Source organism: Lates calcarifer, linkage group LG6, assembly GCF_001640805.2.
Source record: "Lates calcarifer isolate ASB-BC8 linkage group LG6, TLL_Latcal_v3, whole genome shotgun sequence".
Lineage (NCBI taxonomy): Eukaryota > Metazoa > Chordata > Actinopteri > Centropomidae > Lates > Lates calcarifer.
The window spans coordinates 3,465,707-3,486,743 of record NC_066838.1 but is presented as its reverse complement, the minus strand read 5'-3'; the positions used below and the strand labels follow the sequence as shown (position 1 = coordinate 3,486,743).

At 42.4% G+C, this 21,037-nt stretch overlaps 3 protein-coding genes across 6 annotated transcripts in view; all 3 read left to right on the top strand.

Moving 5' to 3' along the window:
- LOC108884763 (collagen alpha-1(XX) chain) overlaps positions 1–3,736 on the top strand; it is a 33,406-nt gene extending 29,670 nt beyond the window's left edge. Inside the window, exons 35-42 of one of the 2 annotated variants that reach the window (XM_018678855.2) lie at positions 18–71; positions 1,057–1,128; positions 1,220–1,255; positions 1,440–1,506; positions 1,604–1,792; positions 1,952–2,029; positions 2,124–2,285; positions 2,919–3,736. In XM_018678855.2, coding sequence (XP_018534371.1) covers positions 18–71; positions 1,057–1,128; positions 1,220–1,255; positions 1,440–1,506; positions 1,604–1,792; positions 1,952–2,029; positions 2,124–2,285; positions 2,919–2,944 — 684 coding nt within the window. In that variant the 3' untranslated portion in view covers positions 2,945–3,736. Of the gene's footprint in view, positions 1–17; positions 72–1,056; positions 1,129–1,219; positions 1,256–1,439; positions 1,507–1,603; positions 1,793–1,951; positions 2,030–2,123; positions 2,286–2,915 lie in introns of both variants that reach the window. The other variant, XM_018678840.2, reaches the window with a different exon arrangement.
- A 1,154-nt stretch (positions 3,737–4,890) lies between these two features.
- Positions 4,891–8,210, top strand: dpm1 (dolichyl-phosphate mannosyltransferase subunit 1, catalytic). The gene is made up of 9 exons (XM_018678928.2): positions 4,891–5,068; positions 5,450–5,549; positions 5,751–5,784; positions 5,869–5,945; positions 6,318–6,343; positions 6,531–6,626; positions 6,760–6,828; positions 6,925–7,039; positions 7,695–8,210. Exons 1-9 carry the CDS (start codon positions 4,938–4,940, stop codon positions 7,797–7,799), a joined length of 753 nt encoding a protein of 250 aa, XP_018534444.1. The 5' UTR covers positions 4,891–4,937; the 3' UTR covers positions 7,800–8,210.
- Positions 8,211–9,580: 1,370 nt separating this feature from the next.
- On the top strand, positions 9,581–20,041 carry adnpb (activity-dependent neuroprotector homeobox b). Of its 3 annotated transcripts, none has more exons than XM_018678882.2 (5): positions 9,581–10,033; positions 10,985–11,110; positions 13,999–14,115; positions 15,605–15,697; positions 15,878–20,041. In XM_018678882.2, the coding sequence occupies exons 3-5, from the start codon at positions 14,008–14,010 to the stop codon at positions 18,887–18,889; spliced, it is 3,213 nt and encodes a 1,070-aa protein (XP_018534398.1). In that variant the 5' UTR covers positions 9,581–10,033; positions 10,985–11,110; positions 13,999–14,007; the 3' UTR covers positions 18,890–20,041. The 3 variants fall into 3 exon arrangements, with proteins under 3 accessions (XP_018534398.1, XP_018534393.1, XP_018534384.1); XM_018678877.2 differs by having other exon boundaries at positions 10,957–11,110; XM_018678868.2 differs by lacking the exon at positions 10,985–11,110.
- The last annotated feature ends 996 nt before the right edge of the window (positions 20,042–21,037 follow it).

The window sequence follows — 21,037 nt, the reverse complement described above, 5'->3', positions numbered from 1 at the left end:
TGTAATCTGTTTCACAGGGCATAAGGGGGATCGAAGGTAGCATTGGTGCACCTGGTATCACTGGACCCAGGGTAAGACTGAATTCTGTTTTCTCTCATGTAAAATTGTAGCATTTTCCACTTTGTCATCATTTTACCGTCAACATTTGATAAATAGAGACAGAATTTTAAAAACGAATATTTTAGGAAATCTGATGACCCCTGACTTTTTGACTAGTGCCACCATCATGGCACAATTTTACATTTACAATCCCAACTATTAAGATTTCATGGGTACTATTCATGTATAAATGTAGTGGGAATGATCTCTTTTCATTTTGGACAAGTTATGAGCTGTCCTCTGGCGCCACCCTCAGGCCAAAAATGTTTTCACTGTTTACAAGACAGATGCAGATTTCCATTTTTTGACCAGCAGTGTTTCCATGTAGTGAATGCAGGGGTGCCAAATGGGGAGTGCTTGACAGCTGAACACCCCATCCCCCCAACACCATAATATTACATCAGCTAAACAAAATGAATAGGCTATGAAAAAGGTAAAATTATGAATGAATGACCATTTTGTCAGAGTGCTGCTGTTGGTTATAGACTGCATTTGAACTTGAGAATTTAGTTCATCTTCATTTAGTTCACCTTCCTGCCACAACAGATCCACACAGGTAAACCACTATGGGACAATGTACAGTACAAACCATCATAGAAAAACCTCATGCATTACACTCATGTGACAGTCACTAACAGGAACAATTATTGATATTGAACTGTTACAACCAATTAGGTCAAAAGCCCGTAGTTCACAAGGTGATGCATGACAGCTATATATGACTCTATGAAACCTCAGTGGTCTGAGGGACTGCCAGGACTCCAAGACAGTTTGATATAGGAAAGGACACGGTTTAGCTCCCAGTGTAAGACACAGTGCTTTGCCTATTCTGTGTCTGATATGGTCAGCTCATGGTATAATTTCCCTGCTCACAGTTGCTTCATTGGCATCTGTGACTGTGAGTCTCACTGTTCTCTCATTTATCTGCTGTTCCATCCATCTGTGTGTATTGTACAGGGTTTCCAAGGAATGCCAGGATACCCAGGGCCCATAGGGGACAGGGGCCCCTCAGGACCTGTGGGACCTACGGTACAACCAGAGGGACAAAAAGCAACATTAGTCATATGTGTTATCACGTTTGGTTATTTATATTTATGCTCGTGTGTCTTTCACTTTACAGGGTTTGCCAGGTAATAAGGGGGAACGAGGAGAGAAGGTGGGATAAATCTTTACAATCTTTTCTTATTGCAGCTGTTAGCAGCATAGAGATCATTTTAAAATAACTTCTCATCACAGTGGGCTACGTTTTTAATTGCTTTCTATGTAATAACGAGTAATTTCAAAATGATACATTGGCTGTCAGTGAGGTCACAGTTGGTGAATCTGCTGATGTTTTTCAGGGGGAGCCTCAGTCTATGGCCATGATCTATCAACTGGTCACACAGGCCTGTGAGCAGCTGGTGCACAGTAAGTACTTAGCCAGCATGTAAAAAACAAGGCCTTCTACCATGATGCTATCTGTGTATCTGTCTGCAGGGGCTATGATATTCTTATGCTTTTTCAGAGGAGGTGCTGAAACTGGACATGTTCATTAATGAGATAAGTCGTAAGCCAGCTCCTATTGCGGACCCAGTAGGACCCCCAGGGGAACCTGGTATACCAGGGCCCAAGGGCCCACCAGGTGCCAGGGGTACCCAGGGAAATGTCGGCCCACGGGGGAGACCTGGCAAGGCTGGATATCCAGGAGAACAGGGTAAGACTCTTATTCTCATGTTTGTCAAGCAGCTGTTGCACACAGATATGACATTTATATATTATGATTATGTGACATTTTTTCTCATTTTTAGGGTCTAATATGACAATATTATTATAAGCTTTTCATTTTGCTGATTTGTATCTTTTTTTTCTGCAGGGCAGAGAGGTACACCAGGGCAGAAAGGTGATGCAGGGACCAATGTCCAGGGGCCCACAGGGGTCAAAGGATTTGCAGGTACCTGTTTTTGTATCATTTGTTTCATATCTGTGCTACAGTGTTAATGGTCTGGTTCTGATGCATGTGTACTATTTATTACATGTATCTTCAGGTCCACCAGGTGAGTCAAAGCTGGGAGTTACTGGTTCCAAAGGAGATGATGGTAAGCCAGGACCCCCAGGGATCCCTGGATCTCCTGGACAGCCAGGCGAGATTGGTCCACCGGGTGTGTGCGACAGCAGTGGAGGCTGCCACAGAGCTCCCCAGCAAACAGGTTAGCTACTAGGAAAGGTCCAATAACTCAAATAACACAGAACCTGGGAAGTATGTTGGGGCACAGAACAAGCTGTAAATGCAACATTATAAAGTATATTAATGGTAAATATGTTAACATACAGTTGCCTAATTAAAAATCTAGCAGACATAGAATAACATTAGCATTCACCAGACTTGTGTTTGTGTCCACCTGCTGAATTTACATCCAGTATTCACTTCATTTTTAGTTGTTTTTATCTCCACCACCTCTTCAGCAGCTAAATGCACCACTATGTTCACCAGCTAGTGTCTCTTTGTCTGTCTCTCTGAGAGTGAATAAAACCAGTAACGTCACAGAACATAAAACCAGAACAATGAATGAGGAGAACTGCAAACTGAGGTGATAATTATGTGTTGATTTGCCACAAGTGACAGCTTTTAAATGAGCCATTGTTAATATGTTGTTGATTATATAGCAGCTTTAAAGTTCTGGTAAAGTTAATGCAGTTAATCTAAGCAGCAACAGAAAACTGAAAACGTATGCTTTTTTTATCACAACAATTTGCCAACACTGCCAGGGTTTCCAAGTTCCCAGTGTGGAAGTGGTCTTATGTGTTGACTCTTTTTTGTGTGTAATTTCTTTACCTAGAAGACCCTTATTATGGCTACCAGCCGTGAATGGATATGAAGACGCAGGCAGGAATGGTAAGGTGACTGAGTGACTGACATCTGTTTGAAATGACTATGGCTCCTTTGGAGCTGAATGATGGACTGGGAATGAAACGACAAACACCACCGAAGAGGTTGTTGAACTTACCACTGACTGATGCAGAAGCTTCATCATATGTGAGAAAGGGAAATAATACAGGAAGGATCTCTCTCTCTCTCCTATTGTTATTACATTCTTTGACAGAAAACAGCTGAGAAAGAAACGTAGGAAACTTTCTAATATAGAATAGTGTTTTGATGAATAGATAGCATCATAAAGGAAAATATTTTCCCACTGAGATCAGTAAGGTGCTGTCTGATACACCATTATTCGCACTGAAATCTTTTGTTATTATGTTTATGTATCCATGCACTGTATCAATGCCAAGTAGTTTAGTCATCTGTGTTACATTTCTACCTATTCATCTGCCATTCTAACCTTAACTGCCTCAAGGATAATGAAAATACATAATCCATGGTGTAAAAGCTTCTTTTTGTTCCATGGTAGAAATGATACTGTGAGAATGTCTCTAGTTGTGTGTCTGATAATTTGTATATTGTTAATTATATTTACTGTATACAGTTATTCATGTATAATATTTTTGTATGTATTCACATTGAAAATTAATGTTTACATTTTAGAATATTCTGGGGTTTGGGTAATAAGCATTACAAGTTGTGTGTGTGTGTGTGTGTGTGTGTGTGTGTGTGTGTGTGTGAGAGAGAGAGAGAGAGATGTTTTTGATTTTTTTTTTTTTTTTTTTTAATAAAATTCTGTTATTATGTGTCTACATTTTTTATGTTTTTGTTTTCTCCCCAAAATAACTTGACTGTCCTGGGTCACAGTGTGAGGCTGAGAACCTCTTTTTCTGCTGCAGGACTTTGAAAGCAAGCTTGTCTTCTGCTGAAGTGCTCTTGAGCAAGACACTAAATCTAGAAAACGAAACGTGGTTAAACTTGACCTCCATCTTCCCTGTGGAGGGCAAGAGAAGATAAACTAACTGGCAAGAATCAATTATGATAGTAATGTCAATAGTCTTTTTGTCGGAACCATGTTAAACACGGAGTAGTTTCCAGTGATGTATATTTTGAAGAGCACCATGGAAGTCCCAACCTGTAAGCAACAAGCAAGTGGCTTAAGTCAAGCTACTCTCAGTGATACGGTCGTTTTCCGGTTTTATTAAAAATGTTGCTTTGTTTTTCAAAGTAAAGGTGAATGATTCCCGATGACAGTCACGGGGAACTTTACAGCTTATACCAGAACCAGTGGAGCATAATTACAAGGCGTATGAAGACATCGCTGAGGAACGTTATGTTAATAATCTCTGTTTCACACTATCGTGTGTTAGAATGTCACTCAAATGTAGTAATGCAGTTCTCTACTGCTGTACTTCTTGTACTTGATTCCTTCCATTTTATGGTACTTTGTATTTCTACTCAAGCAAACGTTGTACTTTTTACTCCATTGTATTTTTACAATTTTAGCGACTATTTATTGTTCGGATATAGATTTTTTTTAAGTATATTATATTAATGTACAATTATATATTGAGCGACCCAGCAGCATATATGCAGTTAAGATGAGGCCTGACTTCAGCAACTGCAACATTAGTGATGCTCACACCTGAATCAGTAATTATAATACAATAATGCATGTTATTCTGAAATGGGACATTTTGCATACTTTTTTTTTTAATACTTCTACTCTTGGTACCATATGTAAGTTATATGTGTTGCTAAAAACATTAACTTGGGTAAAATTTTGAATCAGGACATTTATTTCTACACTGTGGTATTGCTTCTTTTACTTCAGTAAAATCTTCCACCGTTTTAAAATAAACGTAATTTGACGTCTTTGCATTTTCCAGTATTATCACGCCAATTCTAAATTTATTTTGAAAATAATAAACAGGATGTAGTGTGACGTTTTTACGCTGTGGGGTTAAAGTAGATTCACGTCGCCATGGCGAGCAGGAAAACTTCGTACCCAAACCGGGACGGTGGGGATAAATACTCTGTATTATTACCTACCTACAACGAAAGGGAAAACCTACCTTTGATAGTGTGGCTGTTGGTGAAATATTTCGGTGAAAGGTGAGTGTGGGAAGCCAATAAAGCTGCTCGGCTAGTGCTAATGCTAACTAACATGACTGCTGTGGTGTAGCCAGTCAGTGATGAGCTGTCACTAAACCAGAGTCCAGGCTCCCACCAGGTCCTCATAACTTCAAATGGCTATCTGAGGGTTAAGAGTTGGTTAAAGTTAGAATTGGGTTCAGGTAAGGGTCAGGATAAGGATTGGAGCCAGGCATTTAGTTATGATGGTAAAAATTAGTTTAAGGAGCTAGGGACTTCGTTATGTCACCGCTTCTCCTCATCATTATAGATATAACGTGTGTGTGTGTGTGTATGTGTGTTAGAAATATAAAACTAACATCACCAAATTACAACCTGAAGTTTAATTTGCTGTGTTTACAGTGGATATAACTACGAGATAATTGTCATTGACGACGGAAGCCCAGATGGCACACTGGAGGTGGCAGAGCAATTGCAGAAAATTTATGGGGAGGACAAGATAGTAAGTGAAGAATCAGTGCTAATCCCTGCCCTTCTTTGAGAAGAAGTATGTGCTAGAGTTGATTAAAGAGCTGCAGAGACAACAACTGATTGTTTGATTAAGATTTTGATAGCAAACTACTATGGCCATGTAACAGTTGTCCCTGATAAATGCATGGTGCATGGGATCTTTATGTGCACTCTTATTTGTTCTGTGTTTCAGCTTCTACGACCTAGAGCAAAAAAACTGGGCCTAGGTAAGTTTGAAACTGCTCAAAATTTGGCGTATGTATTCTATTAACTTCTGCCAACTACTAATGAACTCCCATTTCCTTTCAAAGGCACTGCCTACATCCACGGCATGAAGCATGCAACTGGGAACTTCATCATCATAATGGATGCCGATCTTTCCCATCATGTGAGTGGAGCTTGTTTCATTGTGTGTATATAATGGATTCACTCCCACTGGGTGGGGTGTGTTTGCCTTCCCCTGGCATGATAAGAGTAGATGGTCACTCAACACATGAAGCTGAAGCTAGGGCTGGAACTAACAATTATTTGCCTTTCTTTTTTAATTATTTGATTAACCATTTGGTCCATAAGTGTCAGAAAATGGTGATAAATAAAAGTGTCTCACAATCACCATTTCCTAAAGATCAGCATGATAGCTAATCAATTAATCAGCTCATCAGTTCAGCTCTATAACTGGTTCATGAATGGCATTAGAGGGAGTGGGTTAAGGTTAAGGTGTGAGTGATATCTCATTGTTCTTTATCTGTTTTTTTTCCAGCCAAAGTTTATCCCAGAATTTATCGAGTAAGTGTCTCTAAATTTCCATTTCCTATCCTGTGGTTTTATATATTGACATAATTTCCAGTTCATATACACAGTGGAAAATCCTTGTTTAAGTAATTATATTCAGTCACTGTGCCACAAATGGCAGTTGGAAGTGAAATTATGTACACATTCTTTAATGAAAAGGTTGTTTTGTCTTGTTTGCCAGAAAACAGAAGGAAGGTGATTATGACCTGGTGTCTGGTACTCGATACCGAGGCAACGGAGGCGTATACGGTTGGGACTTGCGCAGGAAACTCATCAGGTACCTGAAAGTCAACAATAGCACACTGTCTTTAATTTCCACTCAATCGTCTAGCGCTGTCCCTGATTACAACAGGCAAGAGACTGAGGTTTCATTTTCTTTTCTTTCCTCTGTCTCCCTCTCTCATTAACAGTCGGGGAGCCAACTTTTTGACTCAAGTGTTGTTGAGACCTGGTGCTTCAGACCTCACAGGCAGCTTCAGGTAAGTGCTGTGAAACAAGTGCCGCTGACTGTTGATTTGATCGTGCATGGGACTGTGTTTTCTCACACTCCTGCTGATTTTTCTCACACATGTCAGGCTGTACAAGAAGAAGGTGTTGGAGAGTCTGGTTGAGCGGTGTGTATCCAAAGGGTATGTCTTTCAGATGGAGATGATCGTCCGCGCCAGACAGCTCAACTACACAGTCGGAGAGGTGACGCCCTCATTTGTTCATTCACTTATTATGTTTTTTGGGGACTTAACAGTATGTAAACCCATTTTTTGATTTGTGAAAGAAAAAAGGACAATTAAATGCTTTTGCTGTATCCAGACCACATCAGACTAGGTCTAAGTCTGGTTTACTTAGACCTGTCAAACTGGACTACATTAACAAGAGGACTTGAAACTGTTTGAAACCCACATTCACATATATTGCAATTTTCTGCATCCAGACCACATCAGACCAGGTCTAGTCCAAAATCACCTAAGATTTGTCACAAAAACCATGATAGGGAGATTTACCAAACATGGACTAGATCAACAAGCAGACTGCCAGTTCCAGATTTGTGAGGCTAGGTATAGCTCAGAAAGATTTGGTTGAATGTTGTTGGATGTAGAAAAATCAGTGAAATGACCTCCTCCTTCTGTTTTCTGATAGTAAGTTTTAAACACTGTTAAAGCCGAAACTACAATGTTTAATATTTTGTTCACAACTGTAAGTGGAACAAAAAACCTGAGAATCTGGCAAGAAATGTCATCATTTAAGTTTACCTTAACTGACCTCAGAATCTGAGGCCAGCTTCAGCACTGTGACCCAGTTGAATGTGAACTCAAAAACAATAATTCTCTCTTCTTCTTCCAAACAACAGGTACCCATCTCCTTTGTGGATCGAGTTTATGGAGAGTCCAAACTGGGAGGGAATGAGATTGTGTCGTTCGTGAAAGGACTGCTCACACTCTTTGCCACAACATGATCAGTGATGTACTCAGTCTGGACATCCCATGGTCAAATAGTGTTCCTCTCACTCTTAGAGTCGCTGTCTTACATACTATACAGTAGTTATATCACAATTGTAATGAGGGAAAAAAAGCTCCACTTGCCCATGGTCAGACAGTGACGTGACGGCAAATGACAAGGGAGACATCTCTCTGCCGTGTTAGCAGTAAATATAAGATATTTCTCTGTCAGTAGCTGTCCAGAATACTGATAGAAGATAGTGCTTTACATTCCCATCATCCTCTTTAATGAACTTTGAACAGAGCACAGAGTGTCTCATCATTCCCAACAGCTGACTGAACTCTGCATTAACGCAGTTGGGAGAGGGCTTTACGATTATCTGCTACATCTGTGATTGTTTGTATGAAATTAAACAGTTTGTATTGTTGGCTCTGTTTTTTTTCTGATTGTGCTCTTGTATAGTGAGTCAAAACCTAAAATGGATCACAGAGAGCAACCAGCTTCTATTGTTGATATTCGTCGTTCAAGATCAAACCTGAAACAAGTGTGAGGAGCTGCTAATTTTCCAAACACAGGGAGGTCAGCTAACTCAACCCCCCCCCCGGTAGATATGTAGTTGAGTGTGAGAGTTAATTCCTGGAAACAGTGGTGTGACACAGTGTTGTGTACTTTGTGCTGAGGCAATAGTCAACAGATACTTGACTCATACACTAATGGAAATGTCATTCAGGGGTTACACCAGGATGAATATATCTAGATGTTTTTGTTTTTTTTAAGTCAGAGTGTAAAGACAGTTAACATCCCACTTTCCTCCTTTTACCAATCAAAGTGTCATGTGCAAGACTGGAGTGCCAAGTTGGCAGACAACTGACCCAGGCCCTGGTCATTTTTTGTGTGTCTGTTCATGTGAAAGTTCCTTAGGGAATATGCACCTTGAAAGCATCAACTGATGCCTTAAGGTGTGTCCCGTGTTATTACATGATCTTGAGGTCTTGAAGAGAGACCCTGTGTTGAATAAAGTTAGATATATTCCTAAAGTAATTCTTATGTTTGATCAAGTTACCACACAGCTAACCTAGAGTCAGACAGGTACTCTTCTAGCATAAAAATCTGCACAGTGGCAAGTGGCAGAAAGGAGGTTGAGATTTGGCTCACTTTGATAATGATGATGATGATGATGATGATGATGGGGGAGGGGGGTGGGAGGGCAAGAATTAACCCCTGCTAATGGAGAACTTATACCATCACTTAAACCATTTAAATGCAAACAAGCATTTAAATGTGTCACTTTGGATTAGGTCCTGATAATAGAGTGTTGTTCCTGGGGCTGCCCTTCATGGGGCACCATACAGGAAAGTAGTTCCGGTCGGTTTGTTAGAACTGGGGAGTTAGCAACACAGCTTAGTACAGCGCCACCTGCCGTTGGCCCAAGCGTGGATACCACTACTGAGCTGAGTTCTGAAGCACTGAGTACATCCGACCCTCCGCAGAGGGAAGGGGGCGGCAGATGTAGCCAGACCGCGCATGCGCATAAATCGGAGAAACCCACTCCAAAAGGACGCCCGCTGTCGGTTAGGTCTCGTAACTACTACGCCGGGTTGTTTACCCCATAGCCTCTCACATAGAAACCAAAGGCCGGCCGCAGGTTTTGAGGGACGAGGTAGGTATTTTTTAACAGATATTTACTTAATTGGCCAAATTGATTGGCAAACCAATCAAGAGTTTTAATGAGCCGGGCTCGCGAGGATCTCACAATGAGATTATTTATGCTAATCAAGTAGATGTCACTTCCGCCCCTTTTATTTGCGCCATTTTGGATAGGGCAGTTTCTAGGCTGGATGTGTATTGTCTGTCAGAGAGGAGAATGGTTAAAACGTTATCGGCTGCCAGGCAATCACAGGCAGAGTTTAAGCAAATTATTTGACAGAGCTGGTGCGCTGGTTGTTGTTCCCAACAACAGGACATGTGTCCGCCCTCACCACTCCAGGGAATGGAGGTTTTAATTGTCTAATGAGGCTCGGAGGCTTTCTGTTCCCGTTTGCCGACCAGAGGGAAGAAGATAGCCCTTGTCGGCGAGGGACAGTCGGGTTTGGAGGGTGCACCGACAGCCGGGCTCCCCCGCGCGAGCTAGTTGTCACCTGAAAGGATATTACCGAGAGATCTGGAAAAAAGTGAAAGTGTCTGTACGTCGTCTCAGTCATCCTGAGGTGACACATTTCACTCGGACGGGAGCACTGGATGTAAAAGCAGGTAAACTTGTCTGTCATAATGTTGGGCATATCCCTCAAAGCTAGATAGTTTGCTGTTAGCTGTGGCTACCTGCGGTGATGCGACGGGTGGCGGTGAACTACAGCTAAGGTAACTTGAGTGTAGATCTAGCTAACGTTATGTTTGCATAAGTCAGGGGGGTTCAGCGTTACCTCAAGTTGAATGACTTCTCATGGAGGTTTGTTTATAACCGCCCCGGTAAAATGCAGGCGAATGAGCTTGGAGGAAAATTAAGGAGAAAATGGCAGCATTAGTTTTAGAACAGCCCATGTTGTTGGTGCGAGTTGGCTAGCTTAGCATGCTAACTTAGCGCGGTGTGTCCCCATTCTTTGTCAGTGGCAGCAGCAGCTCCCTGCCAAAGCCATCGATCTGGATACTGCCAGATGTTGATCAGAGACTACATTCACTGACACTGTCGTTACCACAAAGCACCACAACAAATCTTGCGAGTTAACGTTTACAATGCGAGAAATGCTGTGAGTATTGAGAGTGTCGCCACATTATTGTACAGAGTTTTGTCTCGGGGGACACTCGATACACATTCACAACCAGAGACAGATCTTGGCATAGGATTCGTGTAACCGATTGTTGCATTATGGAAGTTTTCCTTTGAATCACCAGACCCTCAAAGGGGATAAGAATATGACCTGAGTCTATGCAGGTGACACCGGGGTTGTGATGCACTCAAACCTCGTGTTTGATTTTTTTTGGTGGGGGGGGTGTGTGTGCTGTCACTTGGTCGCGACAAGTGTCAGATGATGAACATGGTCATTGCCATCAATCACACACACGCACTGCCTTATATACAGGCAGTCTTCTGCCTTTATTGCTAAGGGCTGCAGACAGGTGTTGAACCTATTGATACATCTAACCCCAATGCATTTTAAGTGTCCTAAACTTTTCAGGTATCTTTGTGCATATGGATGTCACCAGAGGCTTCTCCACTTGCTAAACATCTACACATTGAAGGAGGAGTGAAAACAGCAGTAGTTGACCAGAACATAGGTTACCATGTCCCGGTGGAGGACTGAGTGAGCATTAGGAAATCTGTGGTTGAAGGTTTGTAGGCCTCTTGTTTTTTTTCTTTTTCACACTACAGTAGAAGGGGGAAACCTGTTTTCTGCCAGCAGCCCTCAGCAGAGCAGAGCAGCCTCCTATCGCCTTTCCTCCCTCTCCTCTTCCTTCTCTCCCTCCCTTCCCTCCTGCTCAGCCTCTCCTTGGCTTTTTTCTCTCTCCTTTTCTTCCTCCCACCCCCCTCCCCTGCGTTCACATCCATCGCCCCTCTTTCTCTCACCCTCTCCCATTTTCTCTCTCCCTTCACAGCCTCTTCCCCCTCCTTCCCTCACCCTCCCTCCCTTCCCCTCTCCTCTGAGCCTGTCTGTCCGACCTCCCTGCCTCCCCATCCCCTCCCCTCCCCCCTTTCCACTTCCGTCGCTCACTCTGTGTCCTCTCTCCTTCCCTCTCATCTCTCCCCTAGCACTCCTTCTACCCTCCCTTGCTCACTTGCTCCCCCTCCCCTCTCTCTCCCCTCTCTTCCTCCCAGCTCCCTCAAACCCCCCTCCACCCCCCCATCCTCTCTCACACTCACCCTCCCCCTTCCCTGATGTCTCTCGCTCCTTCTGTCCCTCCCCTTCCTCCCTCCCCTTCCTCCCTCCCAACATCCCTCCCCCCTCCCCCTCCACTGCAGACATATTGTAGAGGCTGCTGCTGACTCAATAGGAGGCGCCATTCTGTGATGGTATTGCGAGGCAGGGAGAAAAAGGGGGCAGGCAGAGTATAGGGAAGCTTACATAATGGAGCTCCTCTCTAGCGCCATCTACACTTAATGGGAGGAAGCAGGGGAGAGAGACATGGAGGGGAAGTGGGCAGGGGTGTGTGTGTCTCTTACACTCAGTCTACCCTTTGCACATTTTGAATGTTAGACAGACAGCAGGCAGGTAAGCAAGACGGTGAGACAGACAGGAGGATTGACTTTGGTTCTCTCGGATCATCACCAGGCCAACAACTGGGGCAACCACACACACACACACACACACAGTTCCCCCTCTCTATATTGTGTATTCTAGAAGGGAAATAAGCTGAGGTGTTCACAGGATTTGTTTGGGACAGTGCTGTTTGTTGTCACTGAGCTGCCTTTATGTCATCATGCATGATTGACCTTTGACCCCACTATATCTAGCTCTGATTTGAATAGAAATATATGACCAGCCACTTTGGACAGTGAATTAAACAGCCCTTACTTCTTCTGGCTAGAGGTGGCTTCACTGATGATGAGCTAATTGGATGGCAGGTTAGCTATATTTTGTATGGAACCAGTGGGTCTGACTTTCTGCCAGCAACACATCTTTGTACACCAAACAGCCAAGTGAGGTTTTGCAAAGTCAAAACAAAACTTCATTATTATTATCATATTGCCATTAGCTTCTTTAGCTTTAGTACACAGCAGGCGTGTAATGCAAAAACTAAACTGTAGATATCATAAATAAACCACTGAGCACTGACTTGGGACTTTGTCGTCAAAGGTGCCCTGGAGTTTTCTAGTAAAGAAACAAAAGTCACATTTACATCATGTCTTTCACTAAAATGCACTGTGCGTCCCTTAGGTCCAATGAGCACATTAAGTACATTTCTTTCATAAGACATTTGCAAAGCTGATTTGTTTTAAATTCTTTTGACGCCTGCATTGTTCTTGTACATGTTGACAAGCTAGCAGTCTTCTTCTGCCCCCGCGTTTGCCATCACATTGCTGTATACTTGGTTCATTACCACTGCCTGTCAGTCAGTGGAAACCAGTGACAGGGATGTGTATTGCATCTACTAGAGGTGAAAAAGTACCTTTTCTCACTGTGCAGTCTTAAAGGTTTGATGGAAACATGTTCAATTGCTAAAGCCTCATCAGCCTATTAAACCATTTGAATTGAAGCTTTGCCAATAGGCAGGTTTCACAAAAGACTATGGACATGTCACACTGGTGCAAATAATATATAATTCTGGTTCACTGTCACACTCACGGTCTGCTAGGACAGGTGAATTGAACAGAGCCATCATAAATGTTATTAGTATGTCTTGTTGCTTTTTCTACCATGGCACAGATGTCTGCTGTGAAAAAAGACAAATTATATGGCAGTAAATTTCTCTTAATGTCCCTTTCAAAATAAGGCCACATTCAGACCAATTTGCGTGAAAAACAGCCCTCTGCATCATTTGAATGGAGCCAGTCTGTCAGTGCAGCAAGGGTGCCAACACAAAGGGCCCCAGCAAAATAGTTGCACCAGGCTGAGCTTTAGCCACAATGCAACATAATCCAGTATCATATTGTGTTGGCCATGCAAGCACTGATTTCTGGGAGAATACTTGTTTTGCTTACCTCCTTATTGTCATGACAAGATAAGACTTACTGCTGTGATAATGTTCATGAGTTGTAAAAGTATTACAAACTGTCGACCAATCTTTTGACACCAGATACATCTTTAAATGCATTTATCTGTGATTCAGACTGGATTTCCTGCATTCTTTTTTTTTCACTGTTTCAGCAGTACCTTAAACAACATGCATCCACCAACACAGGTCCTTGCACTCTTTTAACAAAGAGCTGTTTTCAATCTGAATCCCTGCCACACCCTGTCAACTCTCACTACAGATGCTAGAGTAGTTGTCACATCTGTAGTCATGTCTGATTAAAGCCAAAACAAACATTTACATAACAGACAACTCTGTCTAAATGTCAAAAAACCATTACTTTCACACATAGCTGAATCCACCAATGTTGCATATTTCAAGTCTGAAAGGCCTCCCTCTTTAGGTGTTATACTTGGCACATCAGTTAGTCAATTAAAAGGTCTTTTTCAGAGAACTGTTTATTTCGTGAGTCATGGTTCCATTTACACCTAACACCTATTCTTCCCTACACCTGTTGATCACATGCTGTATGTGTCTTTTCTATTCAGGCAGGCAGCATGTTCCAGCTCCCTGTCAATAACCTGGGCAGTCTGCGGAAAGCAAGGAAAAATGTCAAGAAGGTGCTGGGAGACATCGGCTTGGAGTTCTGTAGAGATCACCTAGAGGTGAGCATGCCCAGATGTTGGTATTTTTATGATGACTGCACATACTACTATTTATTTGTTTTGACTACTTTGCCTTAAGAAGGATCCCATGTGTGCATACTCCAGAGGTTCCTCAAGATTGCTAAATGTGATTTTGATCATCTCTAGCACTGTGTTCCCAGCATTATTTTCATCTCTTGTCAAGGTTTAAGAATGATTCTTGTTTGGATACATGTAGCATTGGGGTACATATTGGAAATTTGATTTGGTTTAATAATAAGGTCAGTTTAGGAGTTGAGATAGTTCTTCCATTTGGCTCACTGTAGGAAAGCAGTAGGGTGCATGGCTCAGCTGCATAAATGTAGATAATGTATGATGATTTGAATTTATGAACTAGACTCACAACACATGCAATATTATATGATTATGCTCATTGACACCGTGTCCTCATTCTGTTACATCTCACTTAACGTATGAGGAAAATACTTCTCAGGCTTAAAAGAAAAACATAGTTCAGCATCCAGTTCTGTGGATTTCATAGAGGCTGATGCACAAACTTGAAGAATCATTGGAAGGATTAGATGGAGGTTTTAGACTGTCTTTGGAAAAGCTGTCTGAATCATCTCACAGTTCAACAATTGACCAATTTCAGCAAAAATGCCTTAATTTAGTCATAAGAACTACGAACTCCCAATCTATACGATTTTGTTTCCCACAACAAGATTATATAGAGTCCATAAATTAAAATATTGACTTATTTTCCAGCCTGAATATAAAGTCAACACATTCTCTGAGGATAATAGAAAGATGGGAACTAGGGCTGCAGCTAGAAATCAGTATTGATTTACCAGCTGAGTATTTTCCCATTTATTCAATTAAAGTCTGTCTATAACATGTCAAAAGGTGAGAGGTGGCCACTATAATTTCCCAGAGCTCAATATGATGTATTCATATTGGTTCTTTTAGTCATTAAACTGTCTGAAACATAACGGCATTGAGTTTACAACAGATATGACAAAAAGACAACAAACCATTATATTTACAAAGCTTTAAGAAGCCAATGTTTGGAATTTTTGCTTGAATAATGATTAAAACAAATTTTCTGGTGACTAACTAATCGATTAAGAGGTATGATTTCAGCCCTGGGAAGTACTTGTATATAATAGAAAATATATAATACATCTCTGCTTTTTTATTTTGTGCTCATTCAGTCAGCTTTTGTCTAACACACAGGAGCAGAAGAAGATTTGGAATTCATGTCAACAAATCTGTTGCCTACAGTTACCCAGAAACCCCTTCTTTGTTTCCCTACATAAACATGTATCACCACCAACACATGCTTTAGCAAGGAGTTCTGCATCACTCAAAAGAAAGAAAACTGAAATAAATCCACCATTTCTACATGTTTCTGACAGTGACTGTCTTTGCTTGGTGAATGTTTCAAATTCTTCTGATTGATTGTGCATCTGTTTTACCATAAAGTATTAATTTATATTTCCTTGTTGTTTAGGACTATAAAGACTTTACCCCTCCAGAGGTGTATATAAAGCACACTACCTGGGAAGATGTGTGCATGTGGGAACCCTCACATACCAAAGTCCAGGTGTGTGACACACACAGATACACACTCATAAATATTCAGTTTTTTTTTTTTTTTTTGCAACACTGATATTTGAATCTGTTGTTTTGAATCATTTGTTTCATTTACACCACAAAAATTGTTTTAATTCTCTCAGACAAAGAACCTACAGAGTCTAAGCTTTTTCCCTCTGTGTGTCTCCAGGACTACAGATCAAAGCCTTTCTGCTGCTCTGGCTGCCTCTTTTCATCCAAGTACTTCTCTGCATATAAGAGCCACTTTCGCAATGTCCACAGCGAGGACTTTGAGAACAACATTCTGCTCAACTGCCCCTACTGCACTTACAATGGTAACAAAAAGACTCTGGAAACGCACATCAAACTTTTCCACATGCCTAACAACACTGTGCGGCAGGGCCCCGGTGGAATGGTGGCAGGAGCTGGTGGGATCATGATAAAGGACGGGGTTCTGAAGAGGACCGGAGATAGCGTGGAACAGGCGGTGTACTACTGCAAGAAGTGCACCTATAGGGACCCTTTGTACAATGTAGTGCGAAAGCACATCTACCGGGAACACTTCCAGCAAGTTGCCCAGCCCTACATTGTGAAGCCAGGAGAGAAGACAAATGCTCAGAATGGTGGCACAGCAGGAGCCACAGGGAATACAGAGGGTAATAACACAAACAATGTTAACAGTAACCAGATTCACTGCAAGAAGTGTCTGTTTGTTCCAAGGACCTATGAGGCACTTGTTCAACACGTCATTGAGGACCACGAGAGGATTGGCTACCAGGTGACTGCTATGATTGGACACACCAGTGTGATAGTCCCCCGTCCCAAACCCATCATCATGATTCCCCCCAAAACCCAAGGAGACAAGACCATCATTGGGATGGGCCCTAAAGGAGCCGTAATGGCCACTACCAGATCTCCTGCCTCACAGCAGCTGGGTCGGGTTGTTATCGCATCAAAGGCGGGCTTCAGCTCTCAAAGTCTTCTCTCTGGGTTGAAACATGATGCAATAGGATTAAAGACCACCCAGTCGTTCTCTGTCGGTGGCCAGCAGGTGAGGGTTTCTTTACCAGGGAATGCCCAGGTTTCTGTGCCCCAGCAGTCACATGCAGCAAAGCAGCTTATTTCTGGCAGCAGTCTGCGAAGTCCAATTGTGGCCAGCGCCTCTTCCTCACTCAAATCCAACCCTCTGGGTTCACGTGTCCAGGCAGCAGCTACTACTGTAGCATCTGTCACAGCCAAGAAAAGTGGTTCCTCTGTCCTGGGCACATCCTACACTCAGAAGTGGAAAATCTGCACCATCTGTAATGAGCTCTTCCCAGAGAATGTGTACAGTTCTCATTTTGAAAAAGAGCACAAAGCAGAGAAGGTGCCTGCTGTTGCCAACTACATCATGAAGATCCACAACTTCACCAGCAAGTGTCTCTACTGCAACCGCTATCTTCCCAGTGACACACTGTTAAACCACATGTTGATCCATGGTCTGTCTTGCCCACACTGCCGTGCAACCTTCAATGACGTTGAGAAGATGGTGGCTCACATGCGGCTGTCGCACCCAGATGAGAGCGTGGGCCCACGCACAGACTCTCCCTTGACCTTTGACCTCACTCTGCAGCAGGGCAATCCCAAGAATGTTCAGTTGATTGTCACTACCTACAACATGAGAGACGCACCGGAGGAGTCAGTGGCGTTTCATGCTCAAAACAACAACACCTCTTTGTCATCAGCCTTGTCTGCCTCCCTATTATCAGGCAAGAGGTTAATGCCTCAGCACCCGCCCAAAACACCTTCAGTGGCTGCTGACAGTTTACCAACCAAGAGTGCCCCTCAGGCATCTGTGCCCTACAAAAGGGATGTGGGCAAGACACTATGTCCTCTTTGCTTCTCTATCCTTAAGGGCCCAATCTCAGACTCACTAGCTCATCACCTGAGAGAGAGGCACCAGGTGATTCAGACAGTCCATCCCGTAGAAAAGAAACTGACCTACAAGTGTATTCACTGCTTGGGGGTTTATACTAGTAACATGACTGCCTCCACCATCACCCTACACCTGGTGCACTGTCGGGGCGTGGGGAAATCCCAGAATGGGCAGGACAGCAGGGCAGCTCATTCTTCTCGGGTCAGTCAGGCCCAGAGCAGTGCTCTCAAACGGGCCAGCTTTGATAGCTCAGACACTAGTGCGCCAAAACGAAGGAGGCCGGGCCCCCCGGGGGAGAGGGCCCACCCACGGGATAACAATGGTCCATCTACGTTTATAGAAAATCCTGATGAACCTGTAGTTCTGGCTCTTGACCCCAAAGGACACGAAAATGAGTCGTACGAGTCCAGGAAGGCATTTCTAACACAGTATTTCAATCGAGCGCCATATCCCACACAACGGGAGGTGGAGAAGCTGGCAGCCAGCCTGTGGCTGTGGAAGTCAGACATTTCCAGCCACTTTGTCAACAGAAGGAGAAAATGCGTACAGGAATGCGAAACCCAAAATCCTAGTGTGTTGCTTGGGTTCAGTATGCATGAGCTCAGCAAAGTGAATCATGAGCTGGCATTCACCCTGCATGGCGTGTATGAGGGCAGACATAGCAAGAGGCGGACATCTAGGACACGAATGGGGGTGTCAGCGCAGGCTCTTCGGAGACACAGGGAGCTTGTAGCTGCTAATGGTGGCGTGGCCCCACCCCCAAAGGGAAAGCCAACTGGGACTGTGGAAAGTTCTAAAGCAACACCATCTGCCCCCAAACCCAACAGTGCCAGCAGAGACCAAACCAAGACAATCAAAAGCACCTTACCACAGAAAATGCCTCTAGACCTTTCTGAGCCCATTGCCATTGACTCTGACAGTGATGAGGAAGAGCAGCAGAAAGATAACAAGGAACAAGAAGGAGAGGTACATCGCCATGGTAACAAACAGCTTACTGGAGCTAAGGAGAAAATGGAGCAGAGGACAGGGGCCAAGATTGTTTCAGATCTAGATGATATGTCGGACGATGATGATGATGATGACGAAGATGACGACGACGATGACGATGACGACGAGGAGGAGGAGTATGAAGGGGCACATGTAGAGAATGGTTTCAGGCCCACAGAGGGCTCAGGAGGACAGGCTGCTAAAGGGCGAGACAGTCTACCCATCATTATTCCCAAGTTTGTACCATCATCTGCAAGAAGCAGGAGAGATGGGGCCCAGCTGGGCAAACAGCAGGTCTGACTGGAAAAATCAAAAAGACAAACACAGTCAGAGAGACGCTTTAGATTTGATCCATGCCAACAAATCTGCCTCGCCTCACTGAAGGACACTGCCTTGTTACATTGGGCATCTGTGAAGGAGGGAGTGATGAGGAGAACGCTCTTCATCAAACAAAAACTCAAAACAAGCCATTTAATGACATTTAAAGGCAGGACTCAACGAGCAGCTAGGGTTGATGTAAAGATTTGTGAACAAAGTTTTAATGTTTCTCCCAGAATGGGAGGGGAGGTGCAAAGACAACAGTTACATTACACCAAACAAATAGAAAAAGTTTTTTGCCTTCTATATTCTTTATTAAATTGAGATAAGGAGTTATTAATGTTAATTTAGCCGATGACCTTGTAAGTTTGGCTCAAAATATTAAGTTGTTGTGAGGTAAAGCTTTCAGGCTGACCAGATAATTCATCATTTTTCATGTAGTTATACCAAGATAGGTAGTGTAAATTTGTACAGTCTTTTAGACATGTTTGGACAGATGTTGCTGTACATGTACCATTAAATATTTGCTATTACCTGTGTGTAAGGTAGCCTCATATGTTCTATATTGATATGCTTAACGATAGGTGTCGCTTTGGTGGCTGGTATTTTCTTGTATGTTTAAGTTTATTTTTTAACAAGAACCTAGTTTTATTTTGTTTTTGTTTTTTGTTTATTTTTTTGCAAAATAATATATCTATATATAAATAAAAAACAGGATTGATTTGTTTTTGTTCTTAATTTGATTATAATTTTATTTTTTTAATTGTATCTCTTTTTTTTTTTTAATAAATTCTGATCTGAAAGAATAGTGGCGCTGAGCTATTCTCATTCTCTTATGGTATAAAGGAGCATTTCATCAACCTTTTGCAGCCTTGTGCTCATTATCCTTGACTGTACTGTAATTGCTTTCTATTTTCACAATTTTAACTTTGTTTCTCTGCCCCACAAGACTGGACATAAACCACCATACTGACATCCACAAAAGTGAAAGCATTTTTTTCTTTTTTTTTTCCACAAAAGAAAGTTGTGTTCAGTATGTGTTTTTGAATTGTGTGTATTTGTTTTATGTTTTCATTTTTCACTTAAGCATTTATGAACAATAAAGTGCTGTAATTGTGCTTCTCACACAACAAATGACAATGCGTACTGCTTTCTTTGTTCAGAGTAAGGCACAGAGGGATTGAGCAGAAAAATTACTCTTTGTGCTTGTTGGTGCACAGCTGTCGTTACAGAATCTTTAAATGTCTTTATTTCTTTTAGATTATCAGCATTGTGCATCTACTTATGTCTGTAGTTGTCTAAACTTCTAAAACTTGCCTGTTAAAATTATAATCTATTTCATGCTAAAACCGTGTCACAGTCAAAACTCCAGGGACCATAGCAAAACTTTCTCTACGCAACATCCTGTTACAAAGTGTTCTTACTTGTTCACTAGCACAGCAGTGAATGAGGTGATCCTCTTTTTGTTTGAAAAGGGGCTGTAAAGCATTTCTCAGTGGAGCTAGATGTGGCATGGTTGACAGTGCAAAATGCACTCCATGGTGCATTGATTCCTGTTTGAAGTACTGTAGTGCTTTATTCCAAAGCAGTCCCAAGATAAATCAGAATGGCCACCAGGTTAATGTCCAAAATATCAACCCAGTGTTAACAAATATTTCTGTTGCAAAGCATTCCTCACTGTTGGAACATATTGCTCAACCAGAAAAACAGCAAACTGGTGAAAAAAACTTTTACACTGAATTGGTAGTGTAGACCAACGGGTCATCAGGGACGTACTGACAGTTTTGTTTGATTCTGTTGGAGGGTAAAGGGACACAACTCACCAACAGCGCCTAGTGGCACACAGTGTTGTCACCAACTCATTTTCAGCTCCTTCAGGAAGTAAAGCAAATATTTTGGCACCAAAACACAAGAAGATTACATTTTGATTGACACTGTATATAGATACATAGAGCTACCAAGGTGAACAAACTAGTTTAGATGATTTGAAGAGCTACAGGTTTTGTACAGAAATCATTCTTGTTATCAGACCTTATGGTAATCTTACCAATGCAGATACCTAACCCAGGCCAGCAGTCAGGAAAACAGGGGTCTTACATGGTTATAAACAGTGCATTTTTGTTGTTGTTG

Bases quoted from the DNA above. Each gene is read 5' to 3' on its own strand.
- dpm1 (XM_018678928.2), top strand. From the start codon at position 4,938: ATGGCGAGCAGGAAAACTTCGTACCCAAACCGGGACGGTGGGGATAAA. The intron at 6,344-6,530 runs GTAAGTGTCTCT...CTTGTTTGCCAG, and splicing joins TTTATCCCAGAATTTATCGA to AAAACAGAAGGAAGGTGATT. The intron at 6,627-6,759 runs GTACCTGAAAGT...TCTCATTAACAG, and splicing joins TTGCGCAGGAAACTCATCAG to TCGGGGAGCCAACTTTTTGA.
- adnpb (XM_018678868.2), top strand. From the start codon at position 14,008: ATGTTCCAGCTCCCTGTCAATAACCTGGGCAGTCTGCGGAAAGCAAGG. The intron at 14,116-15,604 runs GTGAGCATGCCC...CTTGTTGTTTAG, and splicing joins TCTGTAGAGATCACCTAGAG to GACTATAAAGACTTTACCCC. The intron at 15,698-15,877 runs GTGTGTGACACA...GTGTGTCTCCAG, and splicing joins CCTCACATACCAAAGTCCAG to GACTACAGATCAAAGCCTTT.